Raw genomic sequence first — 19,890 nt, 5'->3', positions numbered from 1 at the left:
TGCACGTAACATCCATAATGAAGTAAATTAATTTAATATTGCACATTGAAATAAATATATATGATAATCTTTATTATTGTCACAAGTAGGCTTACATGAACATGGCAATCAAGTTACTGTGAAAATCGAACATCCGGTGGCAGCTATGAAGGAGTAAGTCGCACATTTGGTGGCTCCCGCTCTGGTCGGACTTTTGGACCTTTCCCCCCCGATTTTTTTCGGTTTTAAACTGTAAATACAAAGGCTGAGGCAATTGGGCACCGTTTCCACGTATCGGTGTATGGAGAAGAGAACCAGAAGTGCACAAAAAGGCAGAAATAAGACGACAGGCGAGGGCTGGGCTGAAGCTGTAACAGGAGACCATGGCCGAGGATCGGATCCCTGGTGTGTCGGTCCAGCGATCAACGGAGGAGTTGATGCAGGTCATCCAGGACGGCTTTGCCAAGCAGAAATGGGACTGCCTGAACTCGATAAAAGATTTGATTGATCGGCTGGAGCACAGATTGGACGCCCAGGATCGGGTGATCCAGAAGGTTGAGAAGGCGCTGGCTGAGCAGGAGCATGAAACAGCGGTGGAGCTGGAGGTGGGGATACGGAGGGACCAGCAGAAAAGGCTGCTGGAGAAGGTGGAGGACTTAGAGAATAGGTCCCGTCGGCAGAACCTAAGAATTGTCGGGCTGCCGGAGGGGTCTGAGGGAGCTGATGCTGGGGCATACGTAGCGGGTATGTTTGAGAAGCTGCTGGGGGAGGGGACATTCTCCCGACCCTTGGAGGTGGACAAGGCGTACAGAGTGCTTGCGAGGAAGCCGCGAACGGGGAACCCTCCGAGGGCAATGGTGGTGAGATTGTGCCCCCCAACTAGGGTTATCACTTGGAACGTTCGAGGCTTAAATGGGCCGGTTAAGAGGGCATGCGTGTTCACGCACCCGAGGGCACTGAAGGCGGACGTGGTAATGTTGCAGGAGACGCACCTTACAGTAGCAGACCAGGTTAGATTGAGGAAAGGCTGGGCCAGTCAGGTCTTCCACTCGGGGCTGAACACAAAGAGTAGAGGGGTTGCGATCTTGATTAATAAGTGGGTGATATTTGAGGTAGGCAGAATAGTTTTGGATGTGGGAGGTCAATATATTATGGTTCGTGGTAAACTGGAGGGGATGAAGGTAGTGCTGGTTAATGTGTATACACCAAATTGGGATGACATGGAATTCATAAAGAGGATGTTGGGGAAGATTCCGGACCTGGACTCGCACAAGCTGGTCATGGGAGGAGACTTCAATACAGTTATTGAACCCGGCCCGGATCAGTCATGCTCGAAAATGGGCAGGGTGCCAGCGATGGCAAAGGAACTGAAAGGGTTCATGGAGCAGATATACTCTCGAATCGATCTCTTCATTTTGGGTAGGGCCTTGCTGGCATGGGTGGTGGACACGGGGTATTCGGCGATTACAATCTCAAACCATGCTCCACACTGGGCTGACCTGCAGGTTCGTAAAGATAGTAATCAGCGCCCGCAATGGAGGTTAGATGTAGGGCTGTTGGCGGATGAAGCGGTGTGCGACAGGCTGTGGAAATGCATTCAAAATTACCTGCAGGTAAATGACACGGGGGAGGTCTCCACAGCGGTGGTCTGGGAAGCACTGAAGGCAGTGGTGAGAGGAGAGCCGATCTCGATCCGGGCCCACAGGGACAGGACGGACAGGGAGAGACGGACCGACTGGTGAAAGAGACGTGGCGCCTCCAGAGATCGGGCTTTTAAGGGAATGGCGGAGGCTACAGGCGGAGTTCAGCTTGTTAACCACAGGGAGGGCAGTGGAACAGCTCAGAAAGGTGAGGGGGTGATCTACGAGCATGGGGAGAAGGCCAGCAGGATGCTTGCACAGCAGGTCAGAAATAGGGAGACAGCTAGAGAAATAGGGAAAGTTATTGACGAGGATGGGAACTTGGTTGGGGATTCGACAGGGGTGAGTAAGGCGTTTAGGGATTTCTATAGCAGGCTGTACAGGTCGGAGCCCCCTACAGGGCCGGAGGGGATGAGGCGCTTCCTGGAGGGGCTGGCTTTCCCAAAGGTGGACGGGGAGCTGGTAGAAAGACTGGGGGCCCCCGATCGGGTTGGAAGAGATAGTGGAGGGTCTGAAGGCCATGCAGGCGGTTAAGTCTCATGTACATTCTTTATATTGCTGCTGTTACAATGCCAAAAAAAAACCTCAATAAAATGTTTATTAAAAAAATAAAAGTTAGTGTGAAAATCCTCTAGTCGCCACATTCCGGCGCCTGTTCGGGTACACAGAGGGAGAATTCAGAATGTCCAAATTACCTAACAGCACCTCTTTCGGGACTTGTGGGAAGAAACCAGAGCACCTGGGAGGAAACTGACACAGACACGGGGAGAATGTACAAACTCCACAGACAGTGCGAACTATTGTGCTACCGTGCCATCCATCCGATAGCTGTTATGGACACACGGCTGCAGGAGTTCTAAATGTTGAGTGTTATATGACATCCAGAATCCAGCCCATCGAGTCTGCACCAACTCTCCTAAAGAACACTCGACATAGGCCCACCACTCTACCTTACTCCCATAACCCCGCGCACTGATCATGACCAATCAATCCACCTAACCTGCACATCTTTACACTGTGGGAGGAAACTGGAGCACCCAGAGGAAACCCACGCAGATACAGGGAGAATGTGCAAACTCCACACAGACAGTCAACCAAGGCCGGAATTGAACCCAGGTCCTTGGGCCTGAGGTGGCAGTATAAACCACTATACCACCATGGCGCATTCAAAAAGAATAGGAAGCTAGGCAAAGGCTGGAAAGGTAGCACATTTAATTAAGGACGGCCTTGGTTCTAAGGTTAGAGATGACCTTGGTTCCAGAGATCAGGATGTAGAATCGGTTTGGTTGGAGTAGAGGAATTGTAAGAGAAAGAAGTCACTAGTGGGAGTGATTATTATATTATTCTGGGGTTTGTGATAAAGGGACATCAATAATCAGGAGTGATTTTAATCTACATAGAAACTGAAAAAATTCGACTGGCAGTAGCAGCCTGTATGAGCAGTTTATAGAAAGCTTTCAAAATAGTTTCTTAGAGCAGCACGTTCTGAACCCAACCAGGGAGCAGATTATATTAGGTATTGTGTACTGTGACACAATGTGTAATGTGTCTTGCGAGCAAAGGTTAAACAGATTGGGACACTACTCATTGGAATTTAAAGGAATGAGAGGTGATCTCATTTAAACATGTGGGATTCTTAAGGGAATTGACAGGATAAATGCAGAGAGGATGTTACCCCTCAAGTCTCGGATCAGACAGCATAGTCTCAGAATAAAGAAGTGCCCATTTAATTTTGAGATGAGGAGGAATTTCTTCTCTCAAGAAGTTGCGAGTCTTTGAAACTCTGCCACAGAGACCTGTCAGGGCAGGGACTCATGTTTATTTAAGGCCGAGGTAGATAGATTCTGGATGAGTAAAGGAATCACAGATTATGGAGAAAGGACAGAAGTGGACGTGAGGAATGTCATATCAGCCATCACCCTATTGAATGGCAGAGCAGACTTGAGAGGCCAAATGGCTGACTCCTGTCCATAATTCTTATGGATTAATTAATGATCATAGAGTAAAGGCACCCCAAGGAAGCAGTGAGCACAATTTGATTGAACTTTATATCTAGTTTGAAAGGGAGAAGTATGGGTCTAAGAGTAGTATATTAAACTTAAATGAGGACAATTATGGAGGCATGAAAGCTGAGCTAGCTGAAGTGAACTGGAATAAGAGGCAAAAGGATAGATCAACAAAGAATCAGCAGCAGACTCAAAGGGGATATTTCAGAATATTCAGAATAAGTACATTCCTACAATAAAGAACATTGCTGAGGGTGGGCCCAAATCCATGGTTAGCAAAAGAAGGTAAAGTATCAAACATAATGAAAAGGCATATAATTCCACAAAGACGAGTGACGGGTCCTTAGTGTTAAGCTCCTTCGACGGCATTTTCCAAATCCACAACCACTGCTATCTAGGACAAGAGCAGCAGGTACAAGGAGTTCCCCTCCAATCCACTCATTCATCATCCTGACTTGGTAATATACCACCATTCCTTCACTGTCACTGGGTCAAAATCCTGAAACTCCCTCCCTAATGGCACTATTGGTGTACCTACACCACATGGACTTCAGGGGTTCATGAAGGCAGCTCCCTAGATATGTACAGTTCAGGAGCAGAATTTTACATTCCGTTGCTGGTGGGTTTGTAGGCCATAAGATTTGATGGATAGCTTTTGCACCAGGCTTCCCCTCACCCTGACCTCGAGGTAATTTTTACACAGGATCTGGCAAGGCCTAAGGCGGCCTGTCTTATAGTGCCTCAATTGGGGCCCTTCAGGGGTCAGTTATTTACTGGTTAAAGGTCATGTACTGCCCAGCCATAATTTTCAGACTGGCAGGAAGACTCAAGGATGGGAGGGGGTTTCAAAAGGTAACACTGCTCAGTCCTTGGGCGCTAAGGGGGGAACATACCATCAGCATCCTCCATTTAATATCAGGCCCCACCCTACTAAAATGGTTGACACCTGTAAGTCCTCAACCCCTGCCCCCTAGTCTCTCCACCTCGCCTCCCCCATTCTCTCCAGTCCCCCCTTGCTCACCTCCCCAGTCTGCCCTGGAACCCCCAAAATTTACCTGCTCCAGGACTCCCAGGACTTGGGCTTTAGGGACTGCTTGCAATTCTTGTGCTGTCCACTGCAGCTTCTGGAAATGCAGGGACTAGAGACCTGCCAGCCAATCAGATTAGCCAGCAGCTCCCCAAGGCAGGACATCCTCCCAAGTGAGGGATGGAAGTCCCACTTTGAGCCAATTAACGCTGGTCAAAAGTGTTAAATTGGCAGTATTGGCAGGGGCATGTTCTCCACCAACTCCTCGGATGTCAGCAAGTTAAACACCACCATCTGAAAAACCTTGCTCTTCTTTTAATTCAAAGCACATCAGCACCTTTCTGTTTTCCACTATATGATATTGAAAATTGTCTTATTATTCATTTCATTAAATCCTGTTGTTGTTTCAATTAATTTTTAAATCTGGGTTAGATCTACCACTATGCTCCAGATAGAAAAACGTGAATGTTCACTGCATGGGGCTTTTCACAGTAACTTCATTGAAGTCTACTTGTGACAATAAGCGACTTTCATTCATTTCATTTTGGTGCGTACAGATTCCAGAAAAGCATTTAGTAGAAATCATGTGAATGTGTTGTCAGTGTGCACAGAAACTGGAGCAGAGATCACGAGAATTCTTCAATTGAGGTTTTCTACATCGACATACAGAACATTTATAAATTGTGCAGCATTGCTTACGGATTGATCAAATAAACAGACATCAACATCCTCCTCACTTTGTAGAAGGGGTAGGAAGAAGGAGACATGGATGCTGTAGTGTTTAAAAATGTACACTGCAGTAAAGTCAATTTACTGTCAGCAAAACAAATCCCAGCATAAATCATATCAAGCTTTACAAAACTCTTGCATAATTTCCTTTGGTTACAACAGATGACCAATGGCTTAATAAATATATTTTTGGATACTTGAGAGGATTCCTCATCACGTAGAAATAAAGTGAATTATTTCTGCACCGAACGTTAGGATCCTTTCAGTTAATTATTATTGCAAACGAGTTAGGTATCATAGTACTCCCAACTAGCTATACTTTTCAAGTGTTAATTCCATAACATAAATACCACAGCTCAGCAAACAAAAAACAAAACTGTGACAATTACTTTAGACTGAAAAAAGGTATGAATTTGGGTTTCCTAGAAGCTTTAAAAATGACGTTAAACATATTGCTCAGGTTAGGTAACCACCGGGACCAACAACAGAGTGCATGACAAGTCGAGACTATTTTCACTTGCTTTTATTCAAAGCTTACCTATTATTTGACTAGAATCATTGAAATAACTCAGATGGATTTTGGAAAAGAGAATGCTTCTCATGAAATAATTCAGTCTTTCCTGTTAAGCAAGCCAGCTAAAGGTCCCGAGTGGCCCAACATCAAATGTCAGTTTACTGGTCTAACAGGATTCTGGGTATTGGCAGACATTTGTTGAGCAAAGCACGACACAATTTCACTAAGTACAGAATAGAAATAATGGATTTTATGATGCTTCAGTATACATCACAACTGACCTAAATTGGCCTTTGCCACAGTAACATTAATAGTTATTTCTATTGAAAGAGACTTGGGGGGAGAAAAATAAAATGCCAATTTAGTTATGCAAAATATCACAATGTACATGCTGTTAGTTAGATTGTCTTGACTACTCCATGACTTTTTCTAATGTACATTTATTCTAAAATAATAATCATAGGTATTGCTATTATCCAGAGTCTGCATGCTCAGCTTCACACCAGGCACTGCTTAGTCACAGGGCAATATACAAGCACATTGGAAACAAATGTGGACGTTTGCCCTGAACTCGAGCTCAGCGGCACTATTATATAATGAATTCCTTTAAGGTTTTGGTGTCCTTTGTTTTGTGTGTGGGTGGGGGGTAGTCTTTGCATCACAGGAGCATGCCATTTGGAACATGTCAAAGTCTATAATCCACACAAGCCTCCTCCCACCCTTCTTTATAAACCTCATTAACCTCTGCTTCCATTTCTGTCTCCCACATGCTTATCTAGATTTCCTCGAATGCATCTATGTTTATTGCCTGAACTATCCCTCATGTCAATGAATTCTATATTCAAACCACTCTCATGGTAAAAACCTTCTGAATTTCCTACTGCACCTATTAGTGATATGGAGAGAGTGAATGAGGGCAGTGCAGTTGATGTATGTATAGACTTTCAAAGAACAAATACCACTTTTATCAAAAAGTAAATTTGAAGCCCATGGGATAAAAGGTGCACTAGCAGCATGGATATAAAATTGGCTGAAGGAAAGAAAACAAAGGCTATTTTTTGGAATCCAGGGAGGCAAAAAGTGGGATTTCCCAAGGTTAAGTGCGAGTACCGCTGCCGTTATAGATGTACATCATTGACTTCGGGGTACAGGGCATAATTTCAACATTTGCAGGCAACATAAATGAGGAAAATGGTTTTAGATTTCAAGACATAGCCTGATTGTTGGAATGGGCAGACAGGTGGTAGATGAAATTCAATGCAGGAAAGTGTGAGGTGATACAGAAAAAAAAGGAGACAAAATGTGAATAATACAATTTTAAAGGGAGTGTGAGGGTGAAGAGAATTGTGAGGATTTGTACACCATTCTGTGGAGTTGACAGGATAGGTTAAATAAATAGCAGCTAAAAAAAGCATGTGTGATCCTGGGCTTTATAAAAGAGAGGCTTTGAATACAAGAGGCAAGAAATTAAGCTAAACCTATATAAAACACTGGTTCTTCACCATTTGGGGTATTGTGTCCAATTCCAGGCACAACACTTTACTAAGAAGGTGAAGCTTTGGTGAGGGTACAGAAATGATTTAGAAGGATGGTCGTAGGGATGCGGAATTAGTTGTGTTGTAGACTGGAGAAGCTGAAGTTATTCATCTTAGAGCGAAAAAAGCTAAGAGGAGACCTTTTCTATCTCTCTTGTTAAACTCAGTCTACCAATCCTTTGGTACTATTCGGTTCTACACCTACTTGTTGGGGTACTGTTTGGTCAATATGAAACACATGTTCATTTGTGGATCACATAACTTGTACAGGTTGGCAAACCAAAGGATTCAATCCTCAAATTCTGTACTTTTTGTTTTCCAGTGGGTACTGGTGCCAAATACTGCAGTTTTTTGATGTCTAAATAGATAGCAAGTCAATGTGATGCAGCAGAAAATAGTCATCATGGGACCAATGGCAGAATCAGATCCTGGGGATGTTGTGCATTGCTTAACCCAACAAAAGCAAAGACAGAAAATCCTACTTTTGTGGCCAGGGTTGAAGTTATGGTTAGATTTTGATGTTATTGGGACTGACCTTTTTTGCAAGGGGAAAAGAATAGAAATGTATGGCGGTTTTACTGCAGCTGTATGATGTCGTTTTTTAAAAATATTCCTTCTTGGGATGTGGGCATTGGTGGCTAGGCTAACATTTCATAGAATCATAAAATTTACAGAGCAGAAGGAGGCTATTTGGCCCATTGATTCTGCACCGGCCCTTACAAAGAGCACCGTACTCAAGCCCACGTATCTACCCTATCCCCGTAACCCAGTAACCGCACTTACCCTTTTTGGGCACAAAGGGCAATTTAGCTTGGCCAATCCACCTAACCTGCACATCTTTGGACTGTGGGAGGAAACCGGAGCATCCGGAGGAAATCCACGCAGACACGGGGAGAACGTGCAGACTCCGCACAGACAGTGACCCAGCCGGGAATCAGACCTGGGACTGTGAAGCAACTGTGCTAATCACTATGCTACCGTGCTACCTCGATTTATTACCCATTCTTACTTGCCCTTGAGAAGGTGGTGGTGAGCTGCCTTCTTGAACAGCTGTCCACGTGATGCAGGTATACCAACAATGCTATTCGGGAGGGAGGTCCAGGGTTTTGACTCAGTGACGGGTGACATATTTCCAAGTCAGGATGGCGAGTGGAGAGGAGCGTGCAGGTGGTGGTGCTTCGATGTACCTGCTGCCCTTTCCCTTTTAGATAATAGCAGTTGTAGGTTTGGAAGATGCTATCCAAGCAGTTTTGGCAAGTTCCTGCAGTGTATCTCGCTGATGGTACACACTGCTGCCAATGCGTGTCAGAGGTGGTGGGAGTGAATGTTTATGGGTGGGGTGCCAAATAAGCAGGCTGCTTTGTCCTGAATGGTGAGAAACTTCTTTCAGTGTTGTTGTAGCTGTTCTGATCTATGGTAACCATGTTGACAACTTATGTTGACAGTGGGGAATTCAGCGATGGCAATGCCATTGAATGTCAAGGGTTAGACTCTTGTTTGAGATGGCTACTGTGTGGCGCAAATGTTCACTGCCACTTGTCAGCCCAAATGTGGCTATTGTACGGGTCCTTGCTGCGTTTGGACATGGGATGCATAAGTATCGGTGGAGTTGCAAATAGTACTGAACATTATGCATCCCCACTTCTGCCGTTATGGAGCGAAGATCATTAATGAAGCAGCTGAAGATGGTTGGGTTTAGGGCATGATCCTGAGGAACTCCTACAGTGATGTCCTGGAACTAAGATGACTGACCATTCAACAACCATAACCATCTTCCTCTGTGCTAGATATGGCTCCATCTAGCAGAGAGATTTCTCCCCGATTCCATTGGCTTCAGTTTTGCTAGGGTTCCTTGATGCCATACTCAGTCAAATGCTGCCTTGGTGTGAAGGGGAGTCACTCTCACATCACCTCTGGAGTTCAGCTCTTTTGTACATGTTTGAACCAAGACTGTAAGAGGTCTGAACCAAAAAGACCCAGGCAGTACCCACACTAGGTATCAGTGGGCAGGTTATTGCTACATAGGTGCCACTTAATAACACTGTTAATTATCTCTTTCATCACTTTACTGATAATCGAGACTAGACGGCTGGGGCAGATATTGGTTGGGTTGGATTTGTCCTGTTTTGTGTCGAAGACATACCTGGGCAATGGTCCACATTGACAGGTAGGTGCCAGTGATGTTGCTGTACTGGAACAACTTGGCCAGGGGCATGGCTAGTGAGACCACATCTGGAATACTGTACACAGTTTTGGTCTCTTTATTTGAGGTTCACTCAACTCATTCCAGAGATAAGAGCTTATGAAAAACATTGAAAAGATTGGGCCCATACTCAATGGAGTTTAGAAGAATGAAAGGTGATAAGATCCTGAAGGGACTTGATTGAGCAAATACCAGGAGGATGTTCCCACTTTTGGGAGACTGGAACTAGAATAACAGGTCTCCCTTTTAAGATGGACAGGAGATTTTTTTTCTTAAAGGCTCGTGAGCCTGTGGAATTCTCTTCCCCAGAAAGAACTAGAGCCTGGGTCACTGAATTTATTCAAGGCAGAGTTAGGTGTAGCACAGCGGCACAACGGTTAGCACTGCTGTCTCAGCACCAGGGACCCGGGTTTGATTCCGATTCGGGTGACTGTGTGAAGTTTGCACATTCTCCCCGTGTCTGTGTGGGTTTTCTCCATGTGCTACGGTTTCCTTCCACAGTCCAAAGATGTGCACGTTAGGTGGATTGGCCATGTTACTAAATGGTCCCTGGGTTAGGTGGGGTTATGGGGATAGGGTGGGGGATTGGGCCTAGGTGGGGTGCTCTTTCAGGTTGGTGCAGGCTCGATAGGCAAAATGGCCTCCATCTGTACTGTAGGGATTCTTTGATTCTATCGATGATGGACAGATTTTTGATAGACAAGGGTGTCAAGGGTTATGCTGGTGGTGGTTGGGGGGGGGGGGGGGGGATGAAAGCAAACTGTAAAGTGCAGTTGAGATCAGACTTGGTCTTATTGAATGGTTGTGGAAAGCTGAATATCCTACTCCTGCTCCTATGATTAGCATATTTAAAGAAAGATCCTGCTGGCTTATGGCTGGTATCCTTGCCACCTGCTCAGAACAGTGGGATTCTGGTGGCTTTCCAGTAGATAATTAACCTGAGCAATTTTAATGTGTATTTGCCATTGTCTGTCAGGTGGACAGAGGTAAAATGACTCCCATTGAATGAAGTAGGTGGCAGCGAACAACTGTGCCTAACTTTCTTTTGAGAGAGATCCAGCGAGTCTCTCATTCCTCCTTACATGGATCTTGGATAAAATCCAAAGTTTGATCACTAACAGCTACTTCATGAGGGATTAAACTGAAACCCTTACGCGCCGAGTCCCCACCCACCCCCATCCCCAAGCGTCACAACAATCCTTGGGCGAAATTCTCCCCTACCCGGCGGGGCGGGGGGTCCCGGCGTAGCGGAGTGGCGCCAATCACTCCGGCGCCGGGCCTCCCCAAAGGTGCGGAGAATTTAGGGGCCAAGCCCTCACATTGAGGGGCTAGTCCCGCGCCGGAGCGATTGGCACCACACCGACTGGCGCCAAAACCGACAACAACGGCCTTTGACGCCTGCCGCCCGGCCTGGCCGAAAGGCCTTCACGGTTCGCGCATGCGCCGGTGCGTCAGCTACCGCTGACGTCACCACTGGCGCATGCGCGCTGGGGGATTCTCTTCTGCCTCCGCCATGGTGGAGGCCGTGGCGGCGGAAGAAAAAGAGTGCCCCCACGGCACTGTCCCGCCCGCCGATCGGTGGGGCCCGCTCGCGCCACCGATCCCGCGGGCACAGAGGTGGTTCAAACCACAGCGGCGGGAGAGGCCTCTCAGCGGCGGGACTTCGGCCCATCCGGGCCGGAGAATAACGGCAGCACAGAAACCCGTAGCCTCCCGCCGCCATTCTCCAAGGCGGGTGGCGGGATTGGCGGCACTCCGACTTTTTGCGGGTGGGAGAATTCTGGGCATGGCGGGGGTGGGATTTTCGGCGGCCCTGGGCGATTCTCCGACCCTGCTGGGGTCGGAGAATTTCGCCCCTTATCTTTTTCCTATACATTACTTGGGAGAATAAAAATTGGTTTGCTAACTATTTTTCAGAATTCTGGGTTCTTGCTCCAAAACAACAGAGATTTTTAAAAGTATTACATTTGTTAATTTGCTATAATATTCAAAAATATAATAGAATTTTAGTTTGCATACCTAGAGGATGGGAATATAAAAGGGAGGAAACTTTTCTACAACCATACAAATCCGTCAAGACGACATCTTGAGTACTCTTCACAGCTCTGGTCATCCCACCTTGGAAAATATATACTTGCCTTGGAATGAGTGCAGCACAGATTTACCAGAAAGTTACCAGAGCTCCAAGGGGTAGATTATGAGGAAAGATTACATTAACTAGGTTTATATTCAAAAATTAAGATAGTTATGGAGCAACCCGATTGCAGTTTTTAGATTTTGAAAAGATAGATAGGGAGAAGTGTAGAAGATTTTAGTTTAGACGGGCAGCATGGTCGGCACAGGCTTGGAGGGCCGAAGGGCCTGTTCCTGTGCTGTACTTTTCTTTGTTCTTTGAGAAACATTTTCTGCTGATGTGGAGAGTCCAGGACAAGACAGCACAACTGTAAAATCTGAGCCTGGTCATTTGGGCGAGAACTTGGGAAACACCTGGGGGTACAAGTGCGAAACATTCCCACAGGATGCTGGAAGCAACACTAAACAATTTTAAATCTAAGATCAGAAGATTTGTTCTCGACATGGGTATAAAAGGGCAATTGAGCCAAGGAGATGGATGGAGTGAAAGTACAGATCACCTGCAACATCACTGAATAGTGAAAGAGGCTCAAGGGGCCTACTCCTACTTTCCCATTATACCATTCATTCTATCAACCACAACTGACACCATTATGTACATGCATATAACCATTGCATTCAGACCAATGAAGAAATTACAATAAGTGCAATGGCCACCACTTAATGTTGATTTCAAAAATAGCAGCTGTTACATTTCAATGAACTTAGCGTAATTAGTTTGACAGATTTTAATTGCAGTCATAAACCTTACATTAATTATTCAGATACAATTTATTGTTTAATCTATTAAACGTCATATTTCTACCTTAATAAAATCTCTCCCCGTTTTTTCTTTCCATTCTGCTCCAAATACAGAGGACAAGGTACCCAAACCTGTAAACAATCATATCAGGACAAATAAGTGTAAAATACAGCTAGTGTAATCATAATGCTTAAAATTAGCCTTCAAAGACATATGAATTAATTGTGCATTCACTATAAGACCTATTTCTTCAAAGAATTCTTAACATAGAAAAATATTGCATGCATATTCTTCAATTAGCAGTGCACCTTTTTCAAAAGTGGCCATAGAATTTATTTTAACAGCGATTGCACTGGCAGTTTTAACAAATCCTTTGGTCAATGATTCTAAATGAACAGACAAGTATCTTCTTCATTTTTCAAATAATTTCTGACAATAGTTAACAAAAAAAATCCACAAGTTCAAAGCTGAGAAATGTGCAGGCAAGGTGACTTGGCCATGCTAAATTGCCCCTGAATTGGAAAAAAAAAGAATTGGGTACACTAAATTTATTTAAAAAAAACAAATTCAAAGCAGAGTTAGATTTTTGATTGACAAGGAAATCAAGGGTTAAGGGGAGTAGAAAGGAAAGTGGAGTTGCGACCATAATTAGATCTGCCATGATCGCATCAAATAACAGAGCAGGTTCTAAGGGCTGAATGGCCTACTCTTGCTCCTAAGTTATTCGGTCCAAATGGACCTAAATCATGCATATTTTGGAAGCAGATCTAAATTATTTCAAACAATCAAATACGCAATGCTAACTACCACAATGTACAGATTTGTCCGTGAAATAATCTGAAAGTCTTTTAAAAATAAGCAACAGGGCCAAATACAATCACCAAAACAGAACTAAATTGCTTCTAAATTTTTTCATGCATTAGTTAAGATAATTACACAAGAAAAATTTCTAACTAAATCTGGAGTAAATTACAAGAAAGAACAATTGCCAAACTAAGTGAAACAGAAAGTGAGAAATGAAATGAAAAGTTTACAATAGAAAAGAAAATCCAACAAGAGCACAATTTGATGGTCAGTGATCAGGGACAGTACTTGTTCTAGACCTCAAAGGAAAGCTGTCCAAGGATTTAGTGGGCTCTAGAGTGCCCATTTCCTCTGTTAGTCATTATCTTCCAACATTCAGCAATTATCCTTTTAGATTGTAAAATTTCAAAAAGATGAGAGACAACCCAGAAAGTATAGTTCCTATAGTCTTAACATTTCTTGTGGCGAAGTTATTGGAATTTATAATTAAGGACAAAGTGACTAAACACTTAATAGAAAGTCAACATGAATTCATAACGGGTAGGTCATGTCAAAAGTAACTAACTGAATAGGTTTATTACTGTAGCATCAGTATTCATTTCAGTATCATCGGAAAACTAGAAATCATAACTTAAAAGAAGCGAAACTTGTAATTTTTATTTCAAACCTCTTTGCTGCTGTTAATTTCCTTGGCACAGACAAAAAGTAGATAAGTGCACAAAATAAAGATGAAAGTACTTCCAAAATGTGAATTTGTTAAGTAGATTAGAAAGGCCGATTTTTCTTCCAATGCTATTCATGAACAGTTGCATGCATGGCCACCATCTTTATAGGGGGCAATAGGCAGCTTGGTTTGCAGCCTTCATTTTTGTAGGAGGCAATGTGTGACATGAACCCAGCTCATTTACTTTCAAGAACTATGTAGCATGCATCAAAATGAGGTGGCTGTCAGTACTTAGCAAAATCACATTCAGTTCTGCAACATCATAAATTAATTGATCTCTCTTAAATTGAAGAGATTAGAGAACGTGACGGAATATGCTGTCGTCTCAAGGCAGGATTCTGTCCCTTCACTTAAACGCTAGAAGTGAGTTCAGTACAACATTGCAATAGTTTTCTTTGCTCTCTTGACTGAATCTTTCAGATCACTAAACATTCAGTAGATTATTTTCACAGCGCTTATAAATTACAAAGCGACAGAAATCATAAAATTAAGTCGAAGCATCAGCGTTTAATAACGATTTTGGATTGTCCCGTCATTCCTCGGAAAATACTGTAACATTTTCTCCAAGCGTCAATAAAATGCTTGAGAGATAAATATTCCAAGCAATCTGCCAAGTAAGTAACATGTGGTATATACAGAATCCACAACCAAGAGAAAATTGCAATACCGAGTTGGATGGCAAATGAATTGGCGGTGGTTTGGGTAAACGGATGCATGCATGCCATTGAATTCTGCACACGGGTGGACTAGTAGCCAAGATTGGTATTGGCAGAAACATGCACAGCCATATTGCGTTTGAGGACTGGATTAGAAATAGAGTGAACATTTGAACCTTCAACAAATACTGCCATTAATCCAGAAGTACTAAAATGAACCAGGTGGATCTGCTACATTTTTCGAAGTCAGTTGAACTTCCATTTGTAAATAAATATACTAATTTTCAAAATGGACAGAGGAGAAAGAAAGAAAGCCTCTTCAAGACTGTTCTATGCGAAAAGGTAAAATATAAGAGTTCCTGTATAGCAGTTGAATTTTGAGAAGAGCTCCACGTGAAAAATGTCCAGTTTAACTTATGGGCAGAAATTTTTCAATGACAGAGAAGTCAGTGGGGAACGCATCCCACTGATCAGGGATGCCCCGTAGACATTTAATTCTCCAAGCAGCAATTGGTCGGCAACTCTACAATTTCAGCAGCACCACTGGGTGCAGACATTACTGCTAGAACAAAAGGCTGTTCCACCAACTAAAGTGCCTGAGCTCCAGAATAAATACAAGTGTGTGGGTCCCATGACAAGGAGAAGGGAGGTTCACGGTTGTGGGGGAGAGGGGTTAGGGGGTTGCGCTTTCAAAACCAGCCTGAGAGGGAGCACCCCAGGGGTCAAGACTTTGCAAGGAGTGCCCGTTTGCAAAAGGGAGCCAATAAGGGAGGCGCCCCAGACCAAGGCTTAAGCAGGATAGCCTGCTAGGCCCTCTCCCGCTGGCTTCGGAGTGTAACCAGGTTGGGAAGTTGCCCTTATGTGCCATTAACTGGAAGGAGGATTGGTAGACCACCGACAGTTCGGGGCATGTGAGAGGGCAGTGGAAAGGTCACATTTTTACAGGACTGCAAACCCTCCCAACAGTGTCTATAAAATTCTGTCCAAAGAATTCAGGGCAAACAATGTTTGGATGTGGCGATTTGAAAAATCAAAGCTCAAATTACATCATACATATAACATCATGTGTGAGAAGGCAGATTGGTGGGTTCCAGAACAAGTCAGTATTTGGCCTCTTATTTCTAATCTACAAAAATTATGTGGATAATGAAAGTAACTTAAGCTCAAGTGAATGTAGAGATTAGAAAAGGTTCACTTGACTCATTCCTGAAATGAAGGGCACATCCTATGAAGAAAGATTGAAACTATACCCACTGGAGTTTAGAAGAATGAGAGGTGATCTTATTGAAACATACAAGATCCGGAGAGGAAGTGTTACAGTGGATACCGGGAGAATGTTTCAGTTTAAGAATAAGAGATCTCCCTTTGAGATGGAAATGATGAGACATTTTGTCTCTCAGAGGGTCGTTAGCATGTGTATTTCTCTTTCCCAGAAAGCAGTAGCGTCGAGTTCACTGAACGTATTCACGACTGAGTTTGATAGATAACGGAGTTGAGGGTTAAGATGAGCAGGCAGGAAAGTGGAGTTGCCATGATCTTATTGAATGGTGGAGAAGGCCATCAGGAAACAGAGGTAGGTTTAAGTGCTTTCCACTTGCAGTGTAAAATATTAGAAATAAGGTACAGAGTTAAGTGGGTTTAATTTAGTATTTTGTATAGGAAAAGATGGAACATTAGTTAGATTCATGTTCAACAAAAGGTGTTTGCCTGTATGGAGACTTTTCCTTACAGTTCAAACTGGTTTCTATTGGGCTAAGAGAGGAAATGCGACATGTAAAATACATCAGAGATTGGAGAAAACAATTAGCCGTTGTCAGCAACCAGGGCCACTTTTTTGGAAAAGACTTGCTTAAGTTTAGTTTTTAACTGAAAGCCAAAGTAGAAAGAGCTTAGCAGTGATAAAGAGAACATCTCTCACAGCTTTTCTAAAAGAAAAGCCATACAATGGAGTAACAGACAAGGAAACGAATAAAGAACAGCTAGTTAAGGAAATTAAAGAAATTAAGAAAAGTTTTCAGGAAGCATGAAGTTAAATGAACAGAGGGAACTGGAACAGGTACTGTTCATTGAAGCCACTGACTGAGCATCACAGAATCACAGTAAAGTACAGCGCAGAAGAGGCCCTTTGGCATGAAAAATACCTGAACTGTTTACCTAATTTCATTTGCCAGCACTTAGTCCATAGCCTTGAATGTTATGACGTGCCAAGTTCTCATCCAGGTTCTTTTTAAAGGAAGTGAGGCAACCCGCCTCTACCACTCTCCCAGGCAGTGCATTCCAGCATGGGACCAACCTCTGGATACAGCTATGCTGACTCTTCCTGATAAAACCTTGCCTCTCCAAGTGGAGATAGATTCTCTCCTTCAAACTTTTCTCCAATAGTTTCCCTACCACTGATGTGAGACTCACTGGTCTGTAGTTCCCTTGCTTATCACTCCAACCTTTCTTAAATAGTGGGACCACATTAGCTGTTCTCCAGTCCTCTGGCATTGTTCCTGTAACCAGATGGAAGGCATTGGTTGAAAGAAGATTTTAACACATGTCTTTTTGAAAGTGGAATTTGGAAACACTTGCGTGACCATCATCTAGGAGGAATTTGAGGTCAAATCCACAGAAGATGGATTGAGTGGCATCTGCCTCTTGGTTCCAGAGTGAGATGCTGTCCGATCAGTCAGCCTGTTTATTACAGGGACTGTTTATTAGAACAGATACAAGATATATTGTGCAAATGGTGTTATCCTTAAAATCCATGCACATTTGTGAAGATAAGGGGGAGTGAAGAACTATTGCATGATAGTTAAACTTTGATTATATAAGAAATAGGGCTTGGTTATTTTATAAACAATCCTAAACTTTTAAACGTCAACCCTTAGAATAACAGATTACATGTATTTAACCGTAGCCCGCTAGTTCCCATTAAAAAGCACTTTAAATAAACATGCAGCTCTCATGCCACTTACACAGGTAGACAAATGCAATACTTGCATTTACGAACCCATTTTTCTTTCTGTTAGGGACATTTGTTCAGAAATCCTTTTTCAAAGCATGCCTCAGGTGACAAATTTCATGACCTCTCTCGGTCGATTTCCAAAGCCTTCACATGTACATGTTCAAAACAGGATTCTTTTTTCTCTCTCTCTCTCTGAGCTCTGCTCAGTTCCTCAAAGAAAGGTTCCCTGGGGTTTCCAGACTTGAACCTATCATTGTTATCTTGGCTGTTTGATGGCCCACTCCAGTTTATACAAAAGAACAAAACCATGCTAATGATATGCAACTAACCGCCCATTGGCGAAACAAAGAGGCCATCAGACTCTGCAATGGGCTAATGGCTGGTCAGGCAGGAGTATCCTGAAGGACAATGGATCTGGAGTACCTTGTGGATTTCCACTAACGAATTTAAGTCTGACTGGGATAATGTAACTCAGACAAGGTGTGGGTGTATCCCTCAGACTCCGTGCTAGCAGATTTTTTCCTTCCTCAGTCTGTTTCAACCCTAAATTGCTTGCTACATCTTGGATTTCACTTCTGAACCCAAGATTCTAATATCTCCCTCAAGTAAAAGTTACATTTGATCAACCTATTTACATAGTCTATAAATCTATAAATTGGGTCTTTATAACTCACTAAACCAAATGTGTTAATGACACTAAAACAAAGAGAAGCAGAAATAAAGGATGCAGCTAAAAAAGATGCAGATATGTTTTTGGTTAGTTCTGCAACTAGACAGACCTTTTATCAATCACATTTTATCCTGATGAAGGGCAAACGTATTACAGAATGTTGAAAAATAAATAATGTAATGAGTTTGTTTCAGCGTGTTTCTTTAGTATGACTCAGCTTACTTACTGCTGTAACCAGAGGAGCCAATGGGTAATAAATGCGTGAGCATAAAGTTCCTCCTGTTTGGAAAGGAAACATGTGTGCCCTAAACTATGGGCCTAGCTGTGTAGGTTGCCTTTGATCCCATGCCAACAAATGCTGTCAAACTTTGGCAGTATTTCATGGAATTTTCATTGGTGTGGTCTTCGCTTAAGAGAATTACCAATCATTTGACTCGAATAATTTCAGCTCGGCGTGTCTGCCAACGAGGATTTCTTAAACGGTTTATACTCAAGTCACTGCGGTATGGATTACTGCTTGTTGTAGTAAATTATTGTTTGAATTTGGCAGCAATGATTCCAAGTGCTGGTGTTACCAATTTGGGCCATTTACTAGTGATAGAATTTGGTACAACAGACCAGTAGAATCTCAAGAATGCCCTTGAAATATAGATTCTTCTCTCAGTTACCCCAGTTCATTCAAGGTTTCAGTACTCTGACCTATACAGTGAGCTGTTGCACTTGTGCAGTATGTTGAATGCCACTGAAAAATCCACAGCAGATGTGGTGAATGCTTATTCATTCTCAGGACGTGGACAGCACTGGCACTGCCAGCATTCATTATCTATTTCTATCTGCTCCAAATTGTCACAAAAGTTTGTGAAAGACATGATCCTAAAAATACAAATCAATATCAAAATACAGCCAAAATATAATGGTTATGAATGCAAATCATGATTTCCTAATAAGATGTTGCCAATAACACGAGCAAAAAAATGATAAACTATTCCAGTACAAGACCTATAAATACTTGGCAGAAGTTTTGAGCAGGAACACCATATGAAAAATATGGCACAATTTGCATCAAACTTTAACAGGTGGAGTATTCCAGTAGATTTGACTATGGATGCGATCTTATTCAGCGGAGGTGACCAAATTATGCAAATTTTGAGCACCTCTTGATAGTCAACAAAAACATTAACAATTCTGTATTTGAAAGTGAAAAAGTTAACACAACAAATATTGTTAACACACATTAGCATTTTGTGATTAACTTACTGTCATCAAAAATTCCAGCATGCGCAAGCAAAATGGTGGTGATTCTGGGATCTTTTTCAAGTTGCATGATGTGCTTATTCCCATTTGAGAGAAGAGTGCAAACGTTAATTGCGAAATCCACTTCATTAGGCAGTCCAGACAGAAGGGAAAGCACCAGTTTATTGTAGTCACCAAGTGTTACAAACTCTGTATTAAGTCCATAGCATTGTCGAATATAATCTAAAAGAAAAAGGTTGAGCACAAATAAAAATTATGTTGATATCTATCAGCGCAATATTTGTTATCAGTGCCCTATAACCTTAATGAAAAGTACTCTACGCT

General features: G+C 43.0%; 1 protein-coding gene across 2 annotated transcripts in view; it reads right to left on the bottom strand.

The window, feature by feature from the left end:
* Positions 1-19,890, bottom strand: part of arid2 (AT rich interactive domain 2 (ARID, RFX-like)) — a 168,572-nt gene that overhangs the window by 70,602 nt on the left and 78,080 nt on the right. For both annotated transcript variants that reach the window (XM_038781389.1, XM_038781388.1), the window contains exons 5-6: positions 19,570-19,788; positions 12,572-12,639 (exon numbers count right to left, since the gene is read on the bottom strand). In XM_038781389.1, the coding sequence (XP_038637317.1) occupies positions 12,572-12,639; positions 19,570-19,788 (287 nt within the window). The remainder of the gene's footprint in view (positions 1-12,571; positions 12,640-19,569; positions 19,789-19,890) is intronic.

Source organism: Scyliorhinus canicula, chromosome 20 (genome assembly GCF_902713615.1).
Source record: "Scyliorhinus canicula chromosome 20, sScyCan1.1, whole genome shotgun sequence".
NCBI classification, from domain to species: domain Eukaryota; kingdom Metazoa; phylum Chordata; class Chondrichthyes; order Carcharhiniformes; family Scyliorhinidae; genus Scyliorhinus; species Scyliorhinus canicula.
Note: the sequence above shows the minus strand (reverse complement) of the source record. Positions and strands in the feature narration are given on the sequence as shown.